The sequence below is a fragment of the Falco punctatus genome, assembly GCF_963210335.1.
Source record: "Falco punctatus genome assembly, chromosome: 17".
NCBI classification, from domain to species: Eukaryota; Metazoa; Chordata; class Aves; order Falconiformes; family Falconidae; genus Falco; species Falco punctatus.
The window spans coordinates 6,976,291-6,994,450 of record NC_137597.1 but is presented as its reverse complement, the minus strand read 5'-3'; the positions used below and the strand labels follow the sequence as shown (position 1 = coordinate 6,994,450).

General features: G+C 50.6%; 2 protein-coding genes across 5 annotated transcripts; one reads left to right on the top strand and one right to left on the bottom strand.

The window, feature by feature from the left end:
• The first annotated feature begins 20 nt into the window (after positions 1 to 20).
• Positions 21 to 1,322, top strand: LOC308054614 (UPF0739 protein C1orf74 homolog). The gene has a single exon (XM_080367715.1). The coding sequence runs from the start codon at positions 159 to 161 to the stop codon at positions 996 to 998; it is 840 nt and encodes a 279-aa protein (XP_080223841.1). The 5' UTR covers positions 21 to 158; the 3' UTR covers positions 999 to 1,322.
• A 571-nt stretch (positions 1,323 to 1,893) lies between these two features.
• Positions 1,894 to 17,880, bottom strand: TRAF3IP3 (TRAF3 interacting protein 3). Of its 4 annotated transcripts, XM_080367698.1 has the most exons (17): positions 17,353 to 17,880; positions 17,034 to 17,243; positions 14,163 to 14,523; positions 12,757 to 12,871; positions 12,171 to 12,228; positions 11,919 to 11,943; positions 11,464 to 11,493; positions 11,104 to 11,199; positions 6,996 to 7,067; positions 6,588 to 6,728; positions 5,760 to 5,888; positions 5,408 to 5,543; positions 4,588 to 4,650; positions 4,447 to 4,506; positions 3,749 to 3,897; positions 2,332 to 2,604; positions 1,894 to 2,158 (listed from the first exon to the last, which is right to left on the bottom strand). In XM_080367698.1, exons 3-17 carry the CDS (start codon positions 14,463 to 14,465, stop codon positions 2,075 to 2,077), a joined length of 1,734 nt encoding a protein of 577 aa, XP_080223824.1. In that variant the 5' UTR covers positions 14,466 to 14,523; positions 17,034 to 17,243; positions 17,353 to 17,880; the 3' UTR covers positions 1,894 to 2,074. The 4 variants fall into 4 exon arrangements, with proteins under 4 accessions (XP_080223824.1, XP_080223823.1, XP_080223821.1 ...); XM_080367697.1 differs by lacking the exon at positions 17,034 to 17,243; XM_080367695.1 differs by lacking the exons at positions 17,034 to 17,243; positions 17,353 to 17,880 and adding an exon at positions 16,581 to 16,972.
• Positions 17,881 to 18,160: the final 280 nt, after the last annotated feature.

Genomic DNA, 18,160 nt, shown 5'->3' with positions numbered 1-18,160 from the left:
CCTGCCGGGCGGGACCGACACCAGGGTCGGAGCCGGGGCGGAGCGTCCCTCCCGGGCGGGACCCAGCCGCTCCGCCCCGGACCACCGCCCACGCCAGCGCCGAGCCCGACCCGGAAGCGCTGGGGCCGGCGGTGCGTTCCCGTCGGCGCAGGGCGGCCATGGGCCCGGCGGCCGGGGCGGAGGCGGAGGCCCTGGCGGGCAGCGGCCTGTCGGCGCCGCGGCTGGTGGCGGCGGCGCGGGAGGAGCTGGGGGCCGGGGCCCGGCGGCGGTTGCCGGCAGGCCGCGCCCTGCAGCTGGCCGGGGAGGTGCTGGCGGTGGCGGCGGGGCTGAAGCCGGCCTTGCTGTACGACTGCGGGGCGGCGGGCCCCGCCGAGCTGCGGCGGTACCTGGCGCGGCTGAGGGAGGCCGGGCTGGCCCCGGGCCGCCTCCACTTGCTGGGCGCGGAGGGCTCGGCCCTGGTGCTGCACCCGGGCCTGGCCCGGCGGAGGCTGGCGGCCGTGCTGCGTGCCCGCCCGGCGCCCTTCATGGACGTCTCGGCGGGGCGGCGGTGCCCGGCCCTCTGCGGCCCCGCGGAGGCCGAGGCCATCAGGAGCCACCTTGCCACCCTCCTGGCCCACCTAGGGGCTGCTGAGGCCGCCAGCGCCGGCCCCGTGTCCTCCAGCGAAGTTGTCCCCGCGGGCTGGAACCTCTGCACCATCGTTGGGGTGCTGCTGGGCTACCCGGCGGCCTACGCCTTCTCTATGGAGGAAGGCACCGAGAACTGCCTGGCGCTGATGCCGCTGAGGGTGTTCACGGTCCAGGCCTCCTGCCCCAGGATAAGGGACGGTCTCAGGGTCCAGATCTACTCCTTCAGCATCCCGGAGAGCCTCTGCGTGGAGCTGAAGGAGGTGCTGGACGCCTGGTGCGATGAGCTGAAGGAAGCCTTCAGAGCACAGAGTGACTTTGTAGGACTCTGCATTTCCAGCGAGGTGGTGTCTCTTCCAGCAGTTGCCTTGTAGAACTCAGACTCTTTGGCCTTTCTCACTCGCATCAGGAAGTGAGGTGAGGCATCTGGCTCCCCGTGTGCACGGCCCGCTGAGGCTCCTGCCAGAGGCCCCTGAGCACCAAGGGCCGACCTTTGATGATCTCGGGCCCCCGACCTTGTAGGCCAGTTGCAAATCAAATACGTGTACTTGCCAGAAGAGCAGCGTGTGGATGTCCGCGCTCAGAGCTGCTCTGCAGCCTGGATCCTGGCTGTGGTGAGCATCATGTAACCTCAGGGTATGTTTATTTGCTGCCGACAGCTGAGGATTAATAAAAAAATCAAACGCCGCGTTATTTTAGATTTGTGGAGTTTTTTGTAGGCTCCATATCATTTACTACTAGTGCGAGGTGGTGTCACACACTGCCTTGTAGCTGAGCCTGTGCTTGAACCAGGGCCATAAAACCTGCACAGTGCAGCTTCTAAAGGGGCTTAAAACCCCTGTCTCTGTGAACTAATGTGGTGCTGGCAGTGAAAGGGAGGCAGACATGGCTGCAGGGACATTTGGCCACGAGACAGGCTAGACGAACAGTAGGGTGAACTGGGAAATTTGCTCAGGAGAGGTAGTGTGCGGGGGAGTATGAGGGGGCTGTGCTAAAAAGCCTCCCTGAGCTGTCAGGTACCAGTAGGGGTGGCCCAGGGTCAAATACCTCCCATTTAGGGAGGCAATAAATAAAGGGAGAGAATTTTGTAGTCCTCTCAGCTGCTGGGCATGAAAACGGGGGAGGCTGGATCCCAAGGGCAGGGGGTGCCCCCTCCCTCCTGCCCCGCGTGAGCCCCAGCAGCGGCAGCTGGAGTGGCTTTGTCCCTCAGTGACACAGGGACTGGCAGCGCAACCTTCAACTGGAGCCAAGTAACTAAGGCAGCCAAGGGAAGGGGTGATCTCCCAGCTTTTATTGGAGCCGCAGGGGTTTGTCTGGAGTGAGACCAGGTCAGGACATGAACCAAACATGTAACTACAAAACAGCAGAGTGTGCGCTGCAGCGAGGGCACGTTGCTGTTGGTGAAGCAGAAGTCAGTTCCTGCAGTGAAGTCAGTCATTGAGAAGGTACTTCATGGTCTGTAACTTGCGAGGAAGGTGGCTATAGCCATTGCTATCATTGCCACCAGGAGAGGGATCCAGTGACCGTGCTGTCTCTGCAAGAAGCAGCAAGTGTTACTAGGAAATTAGTGGGAAGAGGAAACTTCTCATCCCAAGCAAACATGTCATTCATCTTTCCACACTGCACAAATAAATGGGAATTTTCCCCAGACCGATCTGCAGCCCCGGTCTGAAAGTACTGAGAGCTGGGGTGAGGAACGCCTCCCACCTTTCCCTGCTTGCTCTGGAAGCGGTTGAGCTCATCCCGGCACTGGCGCAGCCTGGTCAGGCAGGAGCGGTACTCCTCGCTCAGGGCCTCCAGCTCGGAGCGCAGCTCTGCGCACTGCAAGCACAGCAAGGGTCCGTTAGCCGGAGGGATCCCCTCGCTTTTGTACACACCAAGACTGGCGGGACTCCCGCAGCAGCTGCAGCGCTTCACCTGCGCGTGGGTGCTGCAGCGACAGGGGATTTTCGCTTCTGCTACCTGTATGCCCGTATGTACCTACAGGGGACAGAGCAGAACTCAGTGTTACTGGGAATGTGGTGACAAAGGCAATGCCTGGTCTGTTACCATCCCATGACCTGCTTGGCTTAGTTGCCATCTTCCACATCACATGAGAAAAAGAAGCAATAATTATTTTTATGACTATAGAAGCATGCAGGTCAGGAAGAAGATATGGAGTGCAAACTCATGGCAGGGTTTACCTCTTATTCTGAAATTCAATATGCATTTCACCAACTGTGAGAGCAATTGCAGAGCCCTTTAAACACTCCAAGACATGGGACAGATGCCTTCATTGTGCTGCACAACAAAACCCAGGGAGCACCTTTTATCCTGAAGGGCCGTGCAGCATGAGACCCTGCTGCCTTCCTCGTGCATGAGCAGCAGCTGTGGAAGGAGGCGGCAAGGGCAAACGGGGGCAGCTGCCCCACACCCAGCTGTTCCCTTTTGCTGTGATTGTGCTTTACAAAATCCCTTCCGCAGGTGATACTGGGTGATGCCTGATGTAGGTGGTGCACTCACTGGCACGGGTTAGTAGGACAAGCTCTTCTCCCATGTGGCTCTAAGCTCGGCTAAAGTAAGTTATAAATCCTTTTTTGTAAATCCTTGCTGAGTAGTGCTGTAAGAACTGTGGGGCTGTTGGTTGGCTGAAGGCATGGTTAGATGGGAAAGAACATGTATGAGGTCTGAAAGCCTTGAATTTTTTGCAGCCCAGTTGGAAGGGCGTTACTTTTGTTAGTAGTCCCTTCCTGTTATTTGTAAGGCTTTTGTTTTCCTCCTCTCCTTCCTTTGTGCTCAGGGTTTCAGCTCTTAAAAGCGTGGCTTTAGCTTTTTCTCCGTGAGACTGTTGACTTCTGTCTGTGAGAGCAGAAATGGGTTTGTATGGGGAGGGCCCTACTGCCACGGCCCCGGGTGCCAGGCTACTGGTGCCCTCCCCTTGCATGGAGATGCTACATTAGGGATTTAGGTAAGGCTGGTACCAGGATAAAAATTCAGCAGAGAGAATCCTTACAGGAGATGGCAAGCTTAGGTTACTTCCAGGAGCTTTTGTGTGATGTGTTGTGCTGCTGCTAGAGCACTTGCACCAGCAGCTCGCTCCCTGGCAGGTAACTCAGTCCCAGCTGTGATTCAGTGACTTCCTCACCTCGTTCTCCTTTGCTGTAAGCTGGGATGTCCTTTTCTGCATCTCATCCGTCAGACTTCCTTCTCCCTCCTCCTCTGGCTGCTCTAATAGAGTGTCTGTTTTTTCCTTGGCAGGAGTGAGAGGTGGGGTCTGCGTGGTGAAAACCTGGTCTAGAAAAGAGTCAGGCTTCTGATGAGAAACAGGTCCAGGCTTTGAGTTTGCTTTAGATCTTGTTTACCCAGCGCAGTTTAAAGATAACATTTGTGTGCTATGCACGCAGCAGAGGACACAGGAGCAGAGTTAATTATCACAGTTCTGGCTCTGCTGTAGCTGCAAGTTAATCAGCTTCAGAACAATATTTCTAAGCAGTTGCCAGAAATGGAGGGAAGGGAGAGTTAAAATGCCTTTTATTACTTTTTTTTTTCCCCCCCAAGTACAGCTGTAATTGCAGTTATAAACTGGAATGTATTTTGTTTGGAAAAAACCCGGGTGTAGCCACTGAAGTAGAATTTGCAATTAAATCGATTTATTTTTTTAAACTGTTTGCATCATAAATACACTTACATTTTAATGCCAACTAGCAAAATCTAGTAACTTGCTTTGTGCAGCTTTAAAATAATCCTTTATTCTAAACCAATGCAGACTTCTTCTAGAGTCAGGTCTAATGTTCCTGTGGCCAGCGAGAGAAGTGCTAGGTGGGAGTTACAAAGTGTGCTGACCTTTCCTTTGCACCGCCGCCTCCAGGGTCTTCTGTTCCTTCCTCTGGTTCTCTATCAAGTCTGTGAATGCAAAAAGCTGCTTGTTATCCTCCGCATCGCTAATGCAGGCCTCTTACTCTGCACATCTTTTGTGTTACTTACCGTGCAAGTGGCTGATTGTTGCCTCTAGCATTACCTTCTGATTTTGTTCTTTTTGCAATTTATCTGAAATGGAAGGAAAATCAAGGCTGGTGTAAATCTCTGTGTATCTCTATGCAAGGATGGCAGCTTTCCCCTTCTCTATGTGTGTAAAATGGAGTGGATGTTACTGAACTTTCCTCTCAGAAGGGATGTGATTTTTTTAATTTTTTTTTTAGCTGTTAATTGCCTTTCCAGCTTTGGCAGCTGTGCCTTACATTCTATTAATATATGGCTTATTTTAAAGCTGCTTGTGTGAGGCCTGTTATGAAAACAGAACTACCACCCATTTACTTTTCCTTGTGTTTTCAAATAGCCATGTGAAGTATGTGTGAGTTTCCTTGCCTTTATCTGAATTGGTGCTTTGGGAGCTATTAGCAGATACTTACAAGCTGGTAATCCCTAGCACCATGCAGCAGCCCCTCAGACAGTAAGGGGCACCAGTGGGCTTGCATTGCTGGGTTTGATGGGTCTGATAAGGATGCAAAAGTCCTCATCAAAGCTGAGGACTCCTCTTTGATTTTATTTTTTTTTTTGAGGTCTCCCATTCCATCCTTTCTTCCAGAAGAGTCACTTGACTTTTTTGAAGTCCTCGAATCTAGTTAGAAACAACTTTAGGAACCCGAAGCTTGCTTGGCAAGATGAGGTGTGCAGTACGTTCAGAGAGAGCGAGCCTTCTGCCTGTGTGTGTACTTGGCTTTGCACCAGGATTTTAAGAGTAATTTCGTTATATACTCTGTTGGTCTGGAGAATGGAGCCCCCCACCATCCCCAGCAGACAGTACCTTCGATGGTGCTGATGTGCTCGGCCTTGAGGTGGTTGTCCTCCCGCAGGGTGCTGGCTTGCTGGCGGAGCGTGGTGTGCTCACTCTGCAGGCTGCGCAGAGCTTGCTGGAGCTGCTCCTTCTGCGTGGCCGCTCGCTGGGGGCGAGAAGGGCCCCAGCATCAGCCCAGCCCTGGGCAGCCCGTGGGCCAGCCAGCTGTCTGGCAAGGAAAGGTGGCCACGAGCTGAGAACCGAGTTGTGCTTGGTCAAGAGGGACTTATGATCTAGTGATCTCAACCTGGGGGCTTCCCTACTTCGCAAATGGGAAAATGTGAGCTCCCGTGGATGCTGTTCCTGCGGGGAACTGGCGTACCTGCAGCTCGCTTTGCAAAACGTGGAAGCTGTTTTCCAGCTCGGTGTGCGCCTTGGTCATTTCGGCTTTGAGCGTAGTGTAGTGCTCCTTCCAGAAGGCAAGGTCCTCTCTCGTCGCTGCCAGGCTTCTCTAGGGAAGAAGGCAAGGACCCTCGGGTGGGCTGTGACCCACGGCCGAGCAGCACCGTGCCAGACTGCCCTGAAAGACATCCTCGGGGCTGGGGCATCGCTGCCTGTGCACCAGGGCCACGATAACCCGCGTGGGGCTGATGCCATCTGATGGCCAGAGCGAATGTGGGCAGAGGCTTTGCTGTGGGGCTGAGCTCCTGTGCTGCCAGGATTTAGAAGCCTGGTAGTATCTGGGATAAGATTTACTTGTTTTTCTAAAAATACCAGTTATCCTGTAGGTCAAAGCAAATTGCTACCTCTTGGGGAACATCCATTTTCATATAAAAGAGCATCTCCAGAAGAGGCACCTCTGGAGACCTTGTCCCCAGATGTCTGTGTGTGGCTTGTCACTCCCTCTGTGTGTGCAGTGCAGAGGATGGGCCAAAGGGATGGTGGAGGAGAAGGGATTACTGTTAAAACTGCCAAACAACAGTGTATTTCCCCAGTTGTGTGCTGTTTTTATAACCTGATGCGTGGCTCACAAAATGAGCCCAGGTTATCACTAAACTGCTTTGGACTTTGCTCAGTAGCTAAAAAATGGTATTTTTGCATCTTAGTTGCTAATAACAAGCTAGTCCTTGCCTTTCCCTGAAATGTGGGGGCTCTTTGTCACTGCTGGGACTCGTTTAAAGCAAAGCCAGGTGTAAAACATGTTGCTTACCTGAGAGTTTTGCAGCTGCTGCTCTGTTTGGAGTTTGTCCTCCAGCATCTTCTGAAGAGCCTCTTTTGCCTTCTGCTCGTAGGTCTGCTTCTGGTCCTCCATCTCTATCAAGATCTTCTTCACACACTCCTTTGAGTAACTCTTGAAAGGAAGCATTAAAGTACTTGAAGGGTCTCATCTGATGTATTCCTAATCCTGCTAAATTTGAAGATTAGCAAATCCAGAGTGTGTAAATGCTATTGCTGATTTGCTGTATAGCATTGCTTCAGCAAAGAGGAAAAATCGTTTTCAGATCCATATCTAATCAGATTGCTCTAGAAACTGAGACCCAACCTAATTACATGGTTTGGTATTTCATTTTGGTGCCTTTATTCTCCCATGTTTGTTTCTCAGTCAATCAGACATTACCTGGGTGCAAGCCTGCAGCTGATTTTCAAGAGCCCTTAGTTTACACTTTAGTTTATCTTCATTCAGCTGACCCTGGGGAAAAAACACAATTGAATTGATATGTGGAATCATGAACTATACAATAAGACCCCAATATTTTGTTAGCTTGCGGTTTTGATTCCCTTTCTCACTCCATCTGTAATAGTGTGGTCAAAGTCTTTTCAATGTTCAGAGCTCAAATAAGCCTTCACCATCTCAGAATAAATGGGATATGGGGAAAGTAAAACTTCTATGCATTGAAAAATTCTCCTGAGGCAGTTCTACTGGTTGCTGGGTGCAGGTATGTGCAGCGAGATGAGAAGTTAAGAGCAAGGGGATTTCAGGTTCGTCTGGACAGGTCTGGCAGAAGCCTAGCTGCCACCTGTCCCCATGTGCAGCCCTCTTCCCTGGCTGGTGGTTCCTCCCTGCAGCGCTCCTTGCCTAAAGCTCCAGCTGGTGCTAAGGTCTTGTCTTGCTGGTTCCCTTAGGAAATAGGTTGGGTCTGCATTGCAACATCTAGCAGTTGGGCAGGGGGATAGAGGACAACAGCGATGATTCATTTTCCTTATTATAATCTCCTCTCGGTGTTAGTCAGGCTTCTTGGGTTTTGTGAAACCAAACTGCATGCAAATTCAGATAAAATTTCTAGCAAAGAGTTCATGTAGGCTGTTTTTCCACCACCAGTACTGAGAACGCTGGTATCATCTCAGCTTACTGCTGTTTGAAGTCAAGCCTGTGAAAACAACCCCTTGATGCTGCAGGAATGGCTGTTAGACCCAAGCAAAACCAGATTCTCTGGCGTCTTAGCACTGTTTACATTTGCACAGAAGTTTACATTCCCAAAGACCAAATCTTCCCAGTTCAGTTGTTGGTACAAAGAACTAAAGGCTCTGTCCTCTTAGAGTAGGTGGAATTTTGAGAAGTATTTTCATACATGAAATATTATGCCTAGTTTTTCCTCTGCAGTGTAATTTATTCTGCTGTCTGCAAAGGTTCACGTTGGATGGCGGTGGTGTTACGGCTGCTGTGCACAGATGTAAATGACTGTGCAAAGTACAAGGTGACGGAGCACTGGGCCCTTCCTACGCTTCAGAGCAGAAATGTGCTGGCAAACTCCTTTCATGGAGATGCAGCTTATAAATTGGCAAAAACATACAGTGTAAAGATTTCTCTAAATGGCATAAGCTGTCTGTTAGGGCTGTTAGCAGAACAGCATGGCAGTGAGGGGTGACTGCATGTGTGCGTATATGTGGGAGGGGATAAGAAATTATGCTTCTGACCAGTAAAGTTATAAGCAAATCTCGATCAAGCGCTTATATTGAAGATTACCTACATGAAAGGGGTGGCTTAAAAACCCAAACACCCCCCACCCCAAACAAAATAAATAAAAAAAAAAACCCAAAACACACACACAACCCCCCCAAACAGAAACCCCCACAAAACCACAAAAAAACAAACCCAAAACAAACAAACAAACCAACCAACCAAAACAACAGCAAAAACCCCTCTGCCAGCCACCACTATCAGATGGTGGTAGCTTTTCCTCTCTTTGCAGTGGCTCTGGTGACAGTTTGAACGCTACCTGGGGATCCCTGCACTGAGCCTCACTGGAGCGCACAAAGACACCGATTTAAAGCAAGGCGGAGAAAGGGATTAGGGCTAATGTGCTCAAAAATACGCCCACTCTTGCAAATACAGTATTTGAATCCTGTGCAGCCCTCTCCTTCAGAGAGTCAGAGGTTACCTGAATGGGCAGCTCCAAAACCTCTCCCAAACTCTTCTGCGTTTCTCTACTGCTGTCATTTAAGTGCCATGTAAGTATTTTAAATTGGTTTTGGCTGATGGCCGTAGTGTTTTGGTTGTTCTGTGATCAGTGAATTCTCTGATACTCCTTCCCTTAATCATTAAATAGTTGGTTTAAAGCAGTAACAATCAATGCTGTTTCTGGAAGGCTTCCAGCTTGCCCAAACACAATGTTGGTGCTAGAAAAAGAACTAGTAGCGAAGCACTGGAAAAGACAAAGAGCTTAAACTTTACAGAGCTGCAAGGGACTCCCAAAAGTCAGGCTCAGCTTCAGAGGTCAGGAGGGGAAGAATAATATATCAAAGTAGCGATTTTCTTCTGTATTAAGAGTAATTAATTTCAAGCTGTTCTCTTCTTAATTATAATCGAGACTTACTTAGCTTCCTTCATCTGGCTGCCTTTTTGAATCAACTAAGCAAATTTTACCACAGATGGGGGATTTAAGGTACAGACCTGTAGTAGGAAGGTCTCCCTAACCCAGAAGTAAAACCATGGGAGGGGGGGAGGAACTGAATGCTTTATCCCTTCAGTTTAATGACACCCCCGTCCTCCTGCGGAATATTCACTTGCTCCATCAAGACAGAAGCACCCATGAACACAAGCGGTGCCTCAAAAATGACTCTGGGGCTGTTTAAGGAGCTACTGCCGTAGCGTTCACATGTGTGCAATAGCATTTCTTTGAAACCCAAAATATTAGAAAGGATTAAAAAGCTGCTGCAACAAACATTCAGCATCTTGCCTCAGCCTGCAAGTGGGCAACCAAGCCTCAGTTTCCACAGCACAGGGTTAAGGTATAGGACCTGTCCATACCTCCCCTTGCCAGCACCTCCTGGAGCAGCCCCTTGCCCCTGCCCGCAGCTACCAGGAGACTCCCTCCGAGCAGACAGCAGCTGCCTTGCTTGCCCTGTTGTCTCCATTGCCAGCGGCAAGTTAATTTTTAGTCTGCCAAAAGGCTGAATGCAAGATGCAGCAGCAAAGTCTCTCTTCTGTAGCAGAGATAGCAAGAAGCAAAGTGCACCCACCTGTTTCTAATCTGAGGTTTCATGGCTACTTCCTGCAGAGTGTGTCAGGGTGTTTTTTCCTGCTCATATTATATTTGAAGAAGCAAGCGAAGGCGGAAGTTTCTAACCACAGAACATCTAACACAAGTTTTTTGTACTATCTCACCCAATCATTTGCTTTTCTGCTCCAACAGAACTTTCAAACTGCTTTTTTAATGGCACAATGAACTTTAAATTAATATTTGATTTAATAATCCTTTGTAAAACACTATATATATTGCATAAAATGCATCACCTTAATTTTACCCCCTGATAACAAAAAATTTTTCCCTTGGTCCTTGTTCAACACTGCCCAGAGGATTTTCTTTGAGCTGCGGGGAGACAGGTTGATGAAGGGCCATGATTCCACAGTGCACTTAAGGCTAAGCAGGCGTGTGAGAGCATCGTGGTACGGAGTCCCTCGACCTGTGTTTGGGGCCCAGGACCCATCTCTGAAAGGGACAGGAGCAGTGGTGTGTTCGAAGGATGTCCCTGCGCATCCCAGTGAGGAGCACACTGGTGGCCGGCAGCTTGGCAGGAGCTGCATGTGCTGGGCGGGTGGGTTAGCTGTTGTGTTCTCAGGTTAAGAAACCGTCTGGCTTTTCCCCCATCCAGTACTTGGGTGCACCGGTTTGGTGCACCTAAAATTTTTAGGGGGGGGGGGGGGAAGAAAAAAATAAATTGGTTCAAGATACTTGAAACTTGTTTTGACTAGGAAAGAAAACTTGGTGGAAGATGGTTGTTTGGGTTTATTCTGATTATTTGCTTCCACTTACATGCTTCTGTTCTTTATTTAAGAACAAGTGGGAAAGGCGAGTATAAACAACCCAAACCTTACAGGAGAAACAAGTTTTACGTTTCCTGTTGATCTGAAAGCAAAGTACTTTTGTAACTATTTTTAGGGCACAAAAGGGAAAACTTCAAGCAAAGCGACCCCCTAACTTCTGAGTTTATATTCAACCCTCCCTAAAAGGAAAGGCGATAGCAAGGAAAGAGGCAGAGCAAACAGCTACTTGTGGGGAACGGTTCTGCGTGGTGTCTTCCCTGTGAGGTGACAGCGTTGCGTTTAAAACCTGTAACGTTTCCATGCCTGTAGAGGCACCGAAGCCGGGCAGAGATAGAGCTTGGCTCCGAGCGAGGAGGGGAGACATGTGGGGTGCTCCTGCTTCTGCACACAAGCCCCCTCCCATCGAGGCAAAACCTCCCCCCAGCACCAGCAGGAATTGCCTCCTGCAGCTCTCTGGTACCTGCCAGGATTTTTCTGATGCTTGCAGCAGCGTGGAGAAAAGCTCCTGCAAAATTACCATCTTCTGCTTGAGCAGCAGCTCGCGGTGCAGGGCCTCCTGTGGGGAAGAGAGAGCTGGTCAGCGGGGACCCCCGGGGCTGGCGGGGACCCTCTGCTCCCCTCCGGCTCGGGCCCAGGGCTTGGGCCACTCGGGGGGTTTCGGGCAGGTCTTTGAATTCGGTGGCTTATCTGTAGGTTTTCTTGGCCACATTGAAATCTGGTGTGTAACACCCATTTGGTTAATAATAATTAAAAAGAAGGTATTGCTGTGCTTGCCCAAGACCTGCTTTCCCAGCAGGTACTTCACATATTTGGTACCTACCTTCAGGTAGTTGGACAGCTGCATGATTTCCTGAAAGGGAAAGGGCAAATGTTGGAAAAGGATCGGGTTGTTTCAGTTTAGAAACATTTTATGAGCTGGCTACAAAATCCAAATATTTTGAAGTACAGCTGAAGTTGACAGGCTGTGTCTGGGTGGAGGAGCAGAGCCTGCTGGGGATTCGTTTGCTTTGTCCAGGGAAGCAAAAATATTTTCTGCAGCAGCGTACAGCATTGGGGTTATGGCATCTTTGCCACGCAGTGTATCAAATCAGGGCAGGGACTGAATGAGAACAGTTGATATCCATGGGACAGGAGTGCCTTTTTCTCCTATGGGAGCAGTGTCATTATTTTTGAAACTATAGAAATTCAGCACGAGTCAGTGTCCCAGTCAGAAATTTTAGAAACTGATTTCATTTGCAGGAGTTCAAGGTTAGTTGTTATCTGTATTTTGCTTACCTTATTTAAAACTGCTATTCCACAACTAAAAAAAAAAAAAAAAAAAAAAATTGTGTTACTGAAGTACGGGGATGCAGGGGTCTGCAGCAGTCCATGGCTCTGGACACCAGCTGCTCGCCCCCAGCCCCAGCAGAGTGCAGGTGTTTGCCCAGCCAAAGCCGGTGCTGGGGTGAAGTGCGTTTGGGCATCGGGGGCTGCTGCCCTGCGGTATCTGAATTCGCAGCCCAGGGAGCTGGGGGAGGACTGGCTTACTCTGTCTGCTGGCTTGAGTCTTTCACTCCTGCGCCTGGGTTTGTGAGGGTCTGGGTTCCTGTGAAAGCAGAGTGAAAGGATGTGAATGATCCCTGCCCTGTCTGAGGGGCCGTGATGTTCTTCTGTTTGGGTGTCTCTCTCTGCTCTCAGACGGCATTGCATCTAGGATGGAGAGCAGTTCTTTAAACAGTGCCCAGTAATGTAGCGCAATAGGGACAAGAGGCAGAGTCCTGCTCAGATGGACAGAGGAGGAGAAGTTAAGTAACCCTGCTGACTGAAGCTAGCCCCCAGACCCCTGAATAGTCTGGGGCGCTTACAGGGAAGTTGTAGGGCAGAGCATTGCTCAGCAGCACTGGTGGTTAAGCTGTGAGCTGGGCTTGTTTATTCCTCCACAGGGAAAATAGTCTTAACACCTGCAGTCTGCAAGGGAAACTCCAACCAGGATGGTAAAGCTTAGCACAGGTGTGGGGCTGCTGACAGGGGAGCTCGTGTTAGGGGGGAGCCACCAGCTCGATGGAGGCTTAGAGGTGGGAGGGAAATGTGGCAGCTGCTGCTGTGCCAGGAAACCCGAGCATCCCTCACCTACCTTGGGTGTTCATGGAGGCACCTTGCCTGGGGACAGCTTCTGCCGAAATGCCGAGGGGGACACTGAGGCTGAGTGGGGGGTGTGCAGGAAGGAACGTGGGGCAGCTCCATGGGTGCTGGAACAAGAGGGCAGCGCGAGTCAGCATCTCACAGCCCATTCTGGAGAGGAATGGAGGGGAAGGGGCTGTGGCTGGGCCAGGCTTTGTACCTGCAGTGACCTGTGGGTGAAAAACATCCAGGAGATGCCAAGAAACCATGGCAAATCCACAAGGACCTGCTGCTTTTGCTGCAGCTCTAGAGCTCTGTGGGGAAGTGGAGGAAACCTGCTGGCTTCTGTGGGGGTGGGGCACACACACCCCAGAACAGGACAAGGAACCTCCTCAAAGTGTCTTGAGCTGTTTTTGGAAAAGTTGAGGACTCATGGTGGCAGTGGGCTGGGTCCCTGGTCAGGTCTCTGCTAACTGTTTGGCCTCCTTGGAGCAGAGGTACCTGTTCTGCAGCGCTTCCCCCCAGGGCTGGGGAGCAGAGTGCTCACCCCCTCGCCCCTCTGCACGCCCCCCAGCCTCTTGCCCCTTGCTACCTCTGCAAAACCAAACAGGGGAAGGTGCCGTGCATGGGCCGTGTGCATGTAAATGCTTGTTCCAGATTCCTGCTGTCTAGCGGGTGATTAAACCCGGTGAACCAAGCGGCAGCAGGAGGCAGGTAATTGCTGTGCACGCTCCTGTGCTGCGAAGGGAGCTTGAGGGTGTGCCTGTGTTAAGTCATCTCGCGTTCCACCATCCCTGCTCACGTAGGTTTGTGAAGCCTCTAGGATGAACTTGCAATGTACCGGGAAAATTGTTTGTTTTGCATGGGGATACCAATTTGGAAGGAAATCTGTTTGGCTCTCGGGTTGGGGTGTTTTGCACTGCATCATTCTATAGGTGATACTCAAGGCGGTGAGCCCTCTGGGGTACTGTGTTAGCTGTGCAGCACAGGGTAGGTAATGAGGACCAGGGAGCTGCCAAATTCCTGCACCCCTCCTGCTAACAGCAAAGGTGATGGAGGGAAGCCAGGTGTTTAGAGCTTAGTTTTCAAGGGTAAAAATAATTTGTGTAAGTGCAAAACTGTAGTCTAGTGGCTAGGATGTGGGGCTGTACTTGGAGAAACAGCAGAAAATCTCTTGTCTGGTTCAGGGTTTGGAAAACAGGAGAGGAGTATGCTGGGGGTGAGGTGACAGCATTTACCTGTTCCCAGCTCTGCGGTTTATAAGGAAATGCACGTTTTTGTTTGTGCATTCTCACTTACTGGCCGTGCTGTGATTTGGATCCCAATGCTGTTGCGATCGTTGGACAGGTTGTGGATGCTTTAGTGGGTGCTAGCTGGAGCAGGCAGAGCAGTGAGCTGTGCTCCGGGGGTGGGCATTACCTGGAGCAGGTCGGGTGGTCTTGACTCCACCTGTGAGGAGGGGTCCAGTGGGATGCATGCTTTAGGCTCGCGTCCCAGCAGTGTCTTTCCAGCATTGCTTGCCAGGTTTCTCCTTCTCAGGAATTCCTTTTCCCGAGGACTCTGCAACGGCTCCTCCACTCCCCTCCCGAGGCGCCGGCAGGTTGTCACATTGTTTCGCCGTCGCAGGGTCTCCCGCAACTCATGCCGCCGCTCGCACTTCTCATCGTAGCTCTCGCTCGGGCGCCTGTGCTGCAGCCGTGCCTTCTCAGGCTGGCTGATCATGTTGGGTGCAGATCTACTGGTCTGAGACGCCCCCTCTTTTGCTCTGGGGTCCTCTGCCCTGATGAAACCAAGGGAAAAGACGCGACCTGAGTGAAAACTAGTTATTTCTAAGATTAAGTGAATGTGCAGTATTGGACACTGATCCTGGAGTCTCATGCAGTGGATACAAGTGATGCTCCTGGAGAAATCTGTTGTCTGTGAACTTGTGTGTAAAACACACCACACTGCGCCTGCTCATCCCTCGGGTGGCTGCTGACCCAGGGGATGCTGAGAACAGAATTTCCAACAGTTAACACAACCTCATGAAGTTGGCCTCATTACCAAGCAATGATGCTTCCACTGCTTCCCCTGAGAGAATTCCTTTCCTAATAAAATAAAATCCATCTGTTATTCAAACAAATTCTTTTGTGCATACTTCTAGAGCTCTTCAGGCAGCTTAAAACCCAGGAAGAGAGATAGCTGCTATTTCTGCAGTAAACTTCTTCTAAGTGTGTTTTTCTTTTGCCCGGGTGTGGGTTTTTTGTTTTTGGGTTGTTTTTTTTTTGATGGGCCCAAATATAGTGGTGCTGTGGTGTGACTTACTCTTCAAGCAGTTGCATTTTATGTCTTAGTAGTAGCTGCCTTTTCTGTGTGCAGACAGAGATCTGGAGCAATGGAAACCTTGTAGTGTTGTAGGGGTTGGGTGGGTTTTTTTGGTGGTGTTGGTTGGTTGGTTGCATTTTTTTAATGGACTGCCTGGCAAAGTCCCTGCAGGTCTGAGCACACCTGCTCTCTGACAGCCACAGCTGCAAAGTGCTTTTCTCCTGGTTGCTCCCTCCCTCCCCAGCTCTTGGGTCAGGTGCTGTGTACCACTTGACCCTCTGCTTGCCCACCTCCGCTTGCCCGCCCGATGGGCTGCAGCCCTGGGTCTGCGTTAGCCAAGCTGTGACTTGGTTCCTTCACTGCAAATACAAGAGCAGTGACTGATCATTGCGATTTGGGATTAATTCATCGTTAAGCTGTGCTCAAGAACTGGGGGCACAGGCTCTCAATGGTACCAGGTTGCCTTGGGCACGAATTCTGCCTCTGTTTCTGTGGCCTGGCCAAAGGAGGAGCTCCTCCGTTTCAGCACTGCTCCACTGTCTGTGTGCACGACAGGGCACAGATATGAAACCGCCTCCCTCCTGTGGACTTCTCTGCACAGCTGCAAGCTGCCAGTGCATTGGTGTTTACTGTACTTTGGTCATATTGAGTGTATCGGGGCCTTTGCCTCTGCATCAGTCTAAGAGAAAGCTGAGCAATAACTTCTCATGACTGCTCCTCTTCTTTCCTCCCCTTGAGCAAAAGCCCTGTCCCCTTCTCTTCCTTTACCCCATCGGCAGGGAAGAGGCTCGTCACCCCCGTGCATATCCCATGGGCATTTCTCAGCGGGTGCCAAGCCCCAGGGGTCTCGGCCTGGGAGCTGCTGTGGCCGCGTCTGTTGTGGGGCTTTTCTCATATTTAGTAAATCATGTTAATGTAGGAAGAGGGGGGCGGAATTTTGTCTCAAACTTCAGGTTAAATATTCTCCAGTGTCAAACAAAACCGCCAAAACTTCATTGGTCTCATTCGGTCTCGAGCAATTAGGAAGTTGTTGAGTCTAATGGAAAAAAAAATGGGAACAAGTAAACCCCATTTACATAATACTTCCGTGCTTTTTAGTCTGCGTTAAAATCTGCTCCATAATTTTTTTTTTATTGTCCTTGTGCTGGCTCTGGTGTACTCAAAGCTCATCACTAGTGCACCTCTTCGCTGCAGGGGCTCCCTTTGGAAGGGGAGTGGCACTTTTGGGCCGTCAGCTCTTGCTCTGGGCAGGGAAGGTGCCTACAACCCCACCGCCAGGGCACTGCTCCCAGCGCTGCGCCACGGGGGTGGAGGCTTTGAGACCCCTGAAGCATGGCACTGCACTTCTGTTCATTTTTATTTGAATATTCTCCTCTTTGAATAGTTTCTGAAGCAGCTCTAATTTTAGCTTAATTTTTCTGAAGGGTCCCAAAATTATTTCATTATTCAGGTGTTTCTTATTGTGATGTGCTTACAGCTAGAGGGGTATAAAAGGCTGAGCAAGTTGTTCCCGTGCAGCTTTCATGTCCGTACCGTAAGGATCCCTTTCCTTTTGGAGCACACGTGCTTTCCTTGGCCCGGCAGGCAAGGCAAGGTCTGGCCAACAGCTTCACGCAGAGAAATGCAGGTTGGACGTATGCCAACAGCCCGCAACGTGCTCCCTTGAAGCTGGGTATGAAATCTGTAGCTTGTATCTGCAGTGAAACTTCTCCAAACTCTTCAGGGCACTTGAAAAGCATTTTTCAACCAATTTTTTCTTAATTTTAGAAACTGTTCAATTGCGTGTTCAATCCCGGACTCGGATGTCCTGCTCGCTTCCCACTCATCCAGCTTGTCCTGTTGGGAATAGCTGAGCCCCTCTCCCACCTGCACTGCCTCTGGCTGCCCAGCCTGTCCCAAGAGCAGCTGTTGTAATAGCCTCAGTTAACCAAAAAATGTGCTTTAAAGGAAGGTAAGGCTTAAAGAAATACACAGTCCATTACTCACCCCAAGCTGAGCAAACTGTTGAGGCCTTCTTGACAAGCTAATACTCTATTTCCGCCTTCTGTTACCCCAAACTACCCTCTCTAATTAAAAACCATGTCCTTTATCTTTGCTTGCCAAGCTGTTGCGCTTCTCGCTTCAAGGGAAACCAAAAAAAAAAAAAAATACTTCTTGCTGGCTCATGTTACAACCTCCTGGTGTCAATCCTGTCGGCTGAAAGCGGGGTGAAAAAAGAGGGGAAAAAGGTGGGTGCTGCTGCCTTGGGCGCGGCAGCCTCTGCGCCCCTCTACCCCTCGCCAGCCCCAGCGCTGCGGGCACTTACCTGGCCCGAGGGGTCCCGTCCTACCCTGTGAGCGCTGTGGAGGAGCCGGGGGTTATCAGGCACGAACACGCTCCAACTGTCATCTTCACGCCAACCACCTCATTTTGCTGCTCTCACTCTTTTTCTTGCTCTGTAAAACAGGAAACGTTGCAGCCGCAGCCGAGCCCCGGTTCCTGTCTCTGCTGACAGCCCGGCTGCGGGGCGCAGGGGCCTGCCTCGCGGGGGATTCGGGGTATCCTGGGACCCCAAGGTGTCTAGCTTCTCTCTACGCAGAGCTAGCAGTTATCTTTTGGGCCATCTGCCTTTACTAGTCTCCAACAGGCGGAGGTTGAGCGCTGGTTCGCGGAGCTGCTTGTGGCACTTGGTGACGGAGTCTCCCCGAGCTGCTTTGGGGTAGAGAAATCCAGACTTAGGGAAGTACAGTAATGCTATTATTTTAAGGCTTCTTGCAGATTGGAAAGGAAAAAAAGTGTGTATCGGCAGCTGAGGAGAGGTCATGTATGGCAGAAATTCATTAAGGTCTTTAGGAAGTGAAAGCAGCGTTAATGCAAATCATGCAGGGAGGTTGGTTTAACCAGCTGGGCGCTGATAAGGGCTCTATGCCTGTTTGCATGGAAGAGGAATGTAAGTAAAAGCAGAGATCTTGTAAAATAATACAGAATTTATTTTTTTCAAAGACCAGCCTAGAAAGGGATACATGACCAAAAAAAAAAAATAATAATCCCCATTTCAAAGGCCCTCTTGTAGCTTTGGGTGGTTTGTGCTGCTGGCCCTAATCCTTGTTCTGGGCCACGGCTCAGCTCGCCTC

Coding starts and splice junctions, on each gene's coding strand:
- LOC308054614 (XM_080367715.1), top strand. CDS start 159: ATGGGCCCGGCGGCCGGGGCGGAGGCGGAGGCCCTGGCGGGCAGCGGC.
- TRAF3IP3 (XM_080367695.1), bottom strand. CDS start 16,786: ATGCTTTTCAAGTGCCCTGAAGAGTTTGGAGAAGTTTCACTGCAGATA. Junction 12,229..12,756: donor TGCCTCCATGAACACCCAAG/GTAGGTGAGGGA, acceptor CTGCTTTCACAG/GAACCCAGACCCTCACAAAC. Junction 6,729..6,995: donor AGCTGCAGGCTTGCACCCAG/GTAATGTCTGAT, acceptor CTTCCTTTCAAG/AGTTACTCAAAGGAGTGTGT.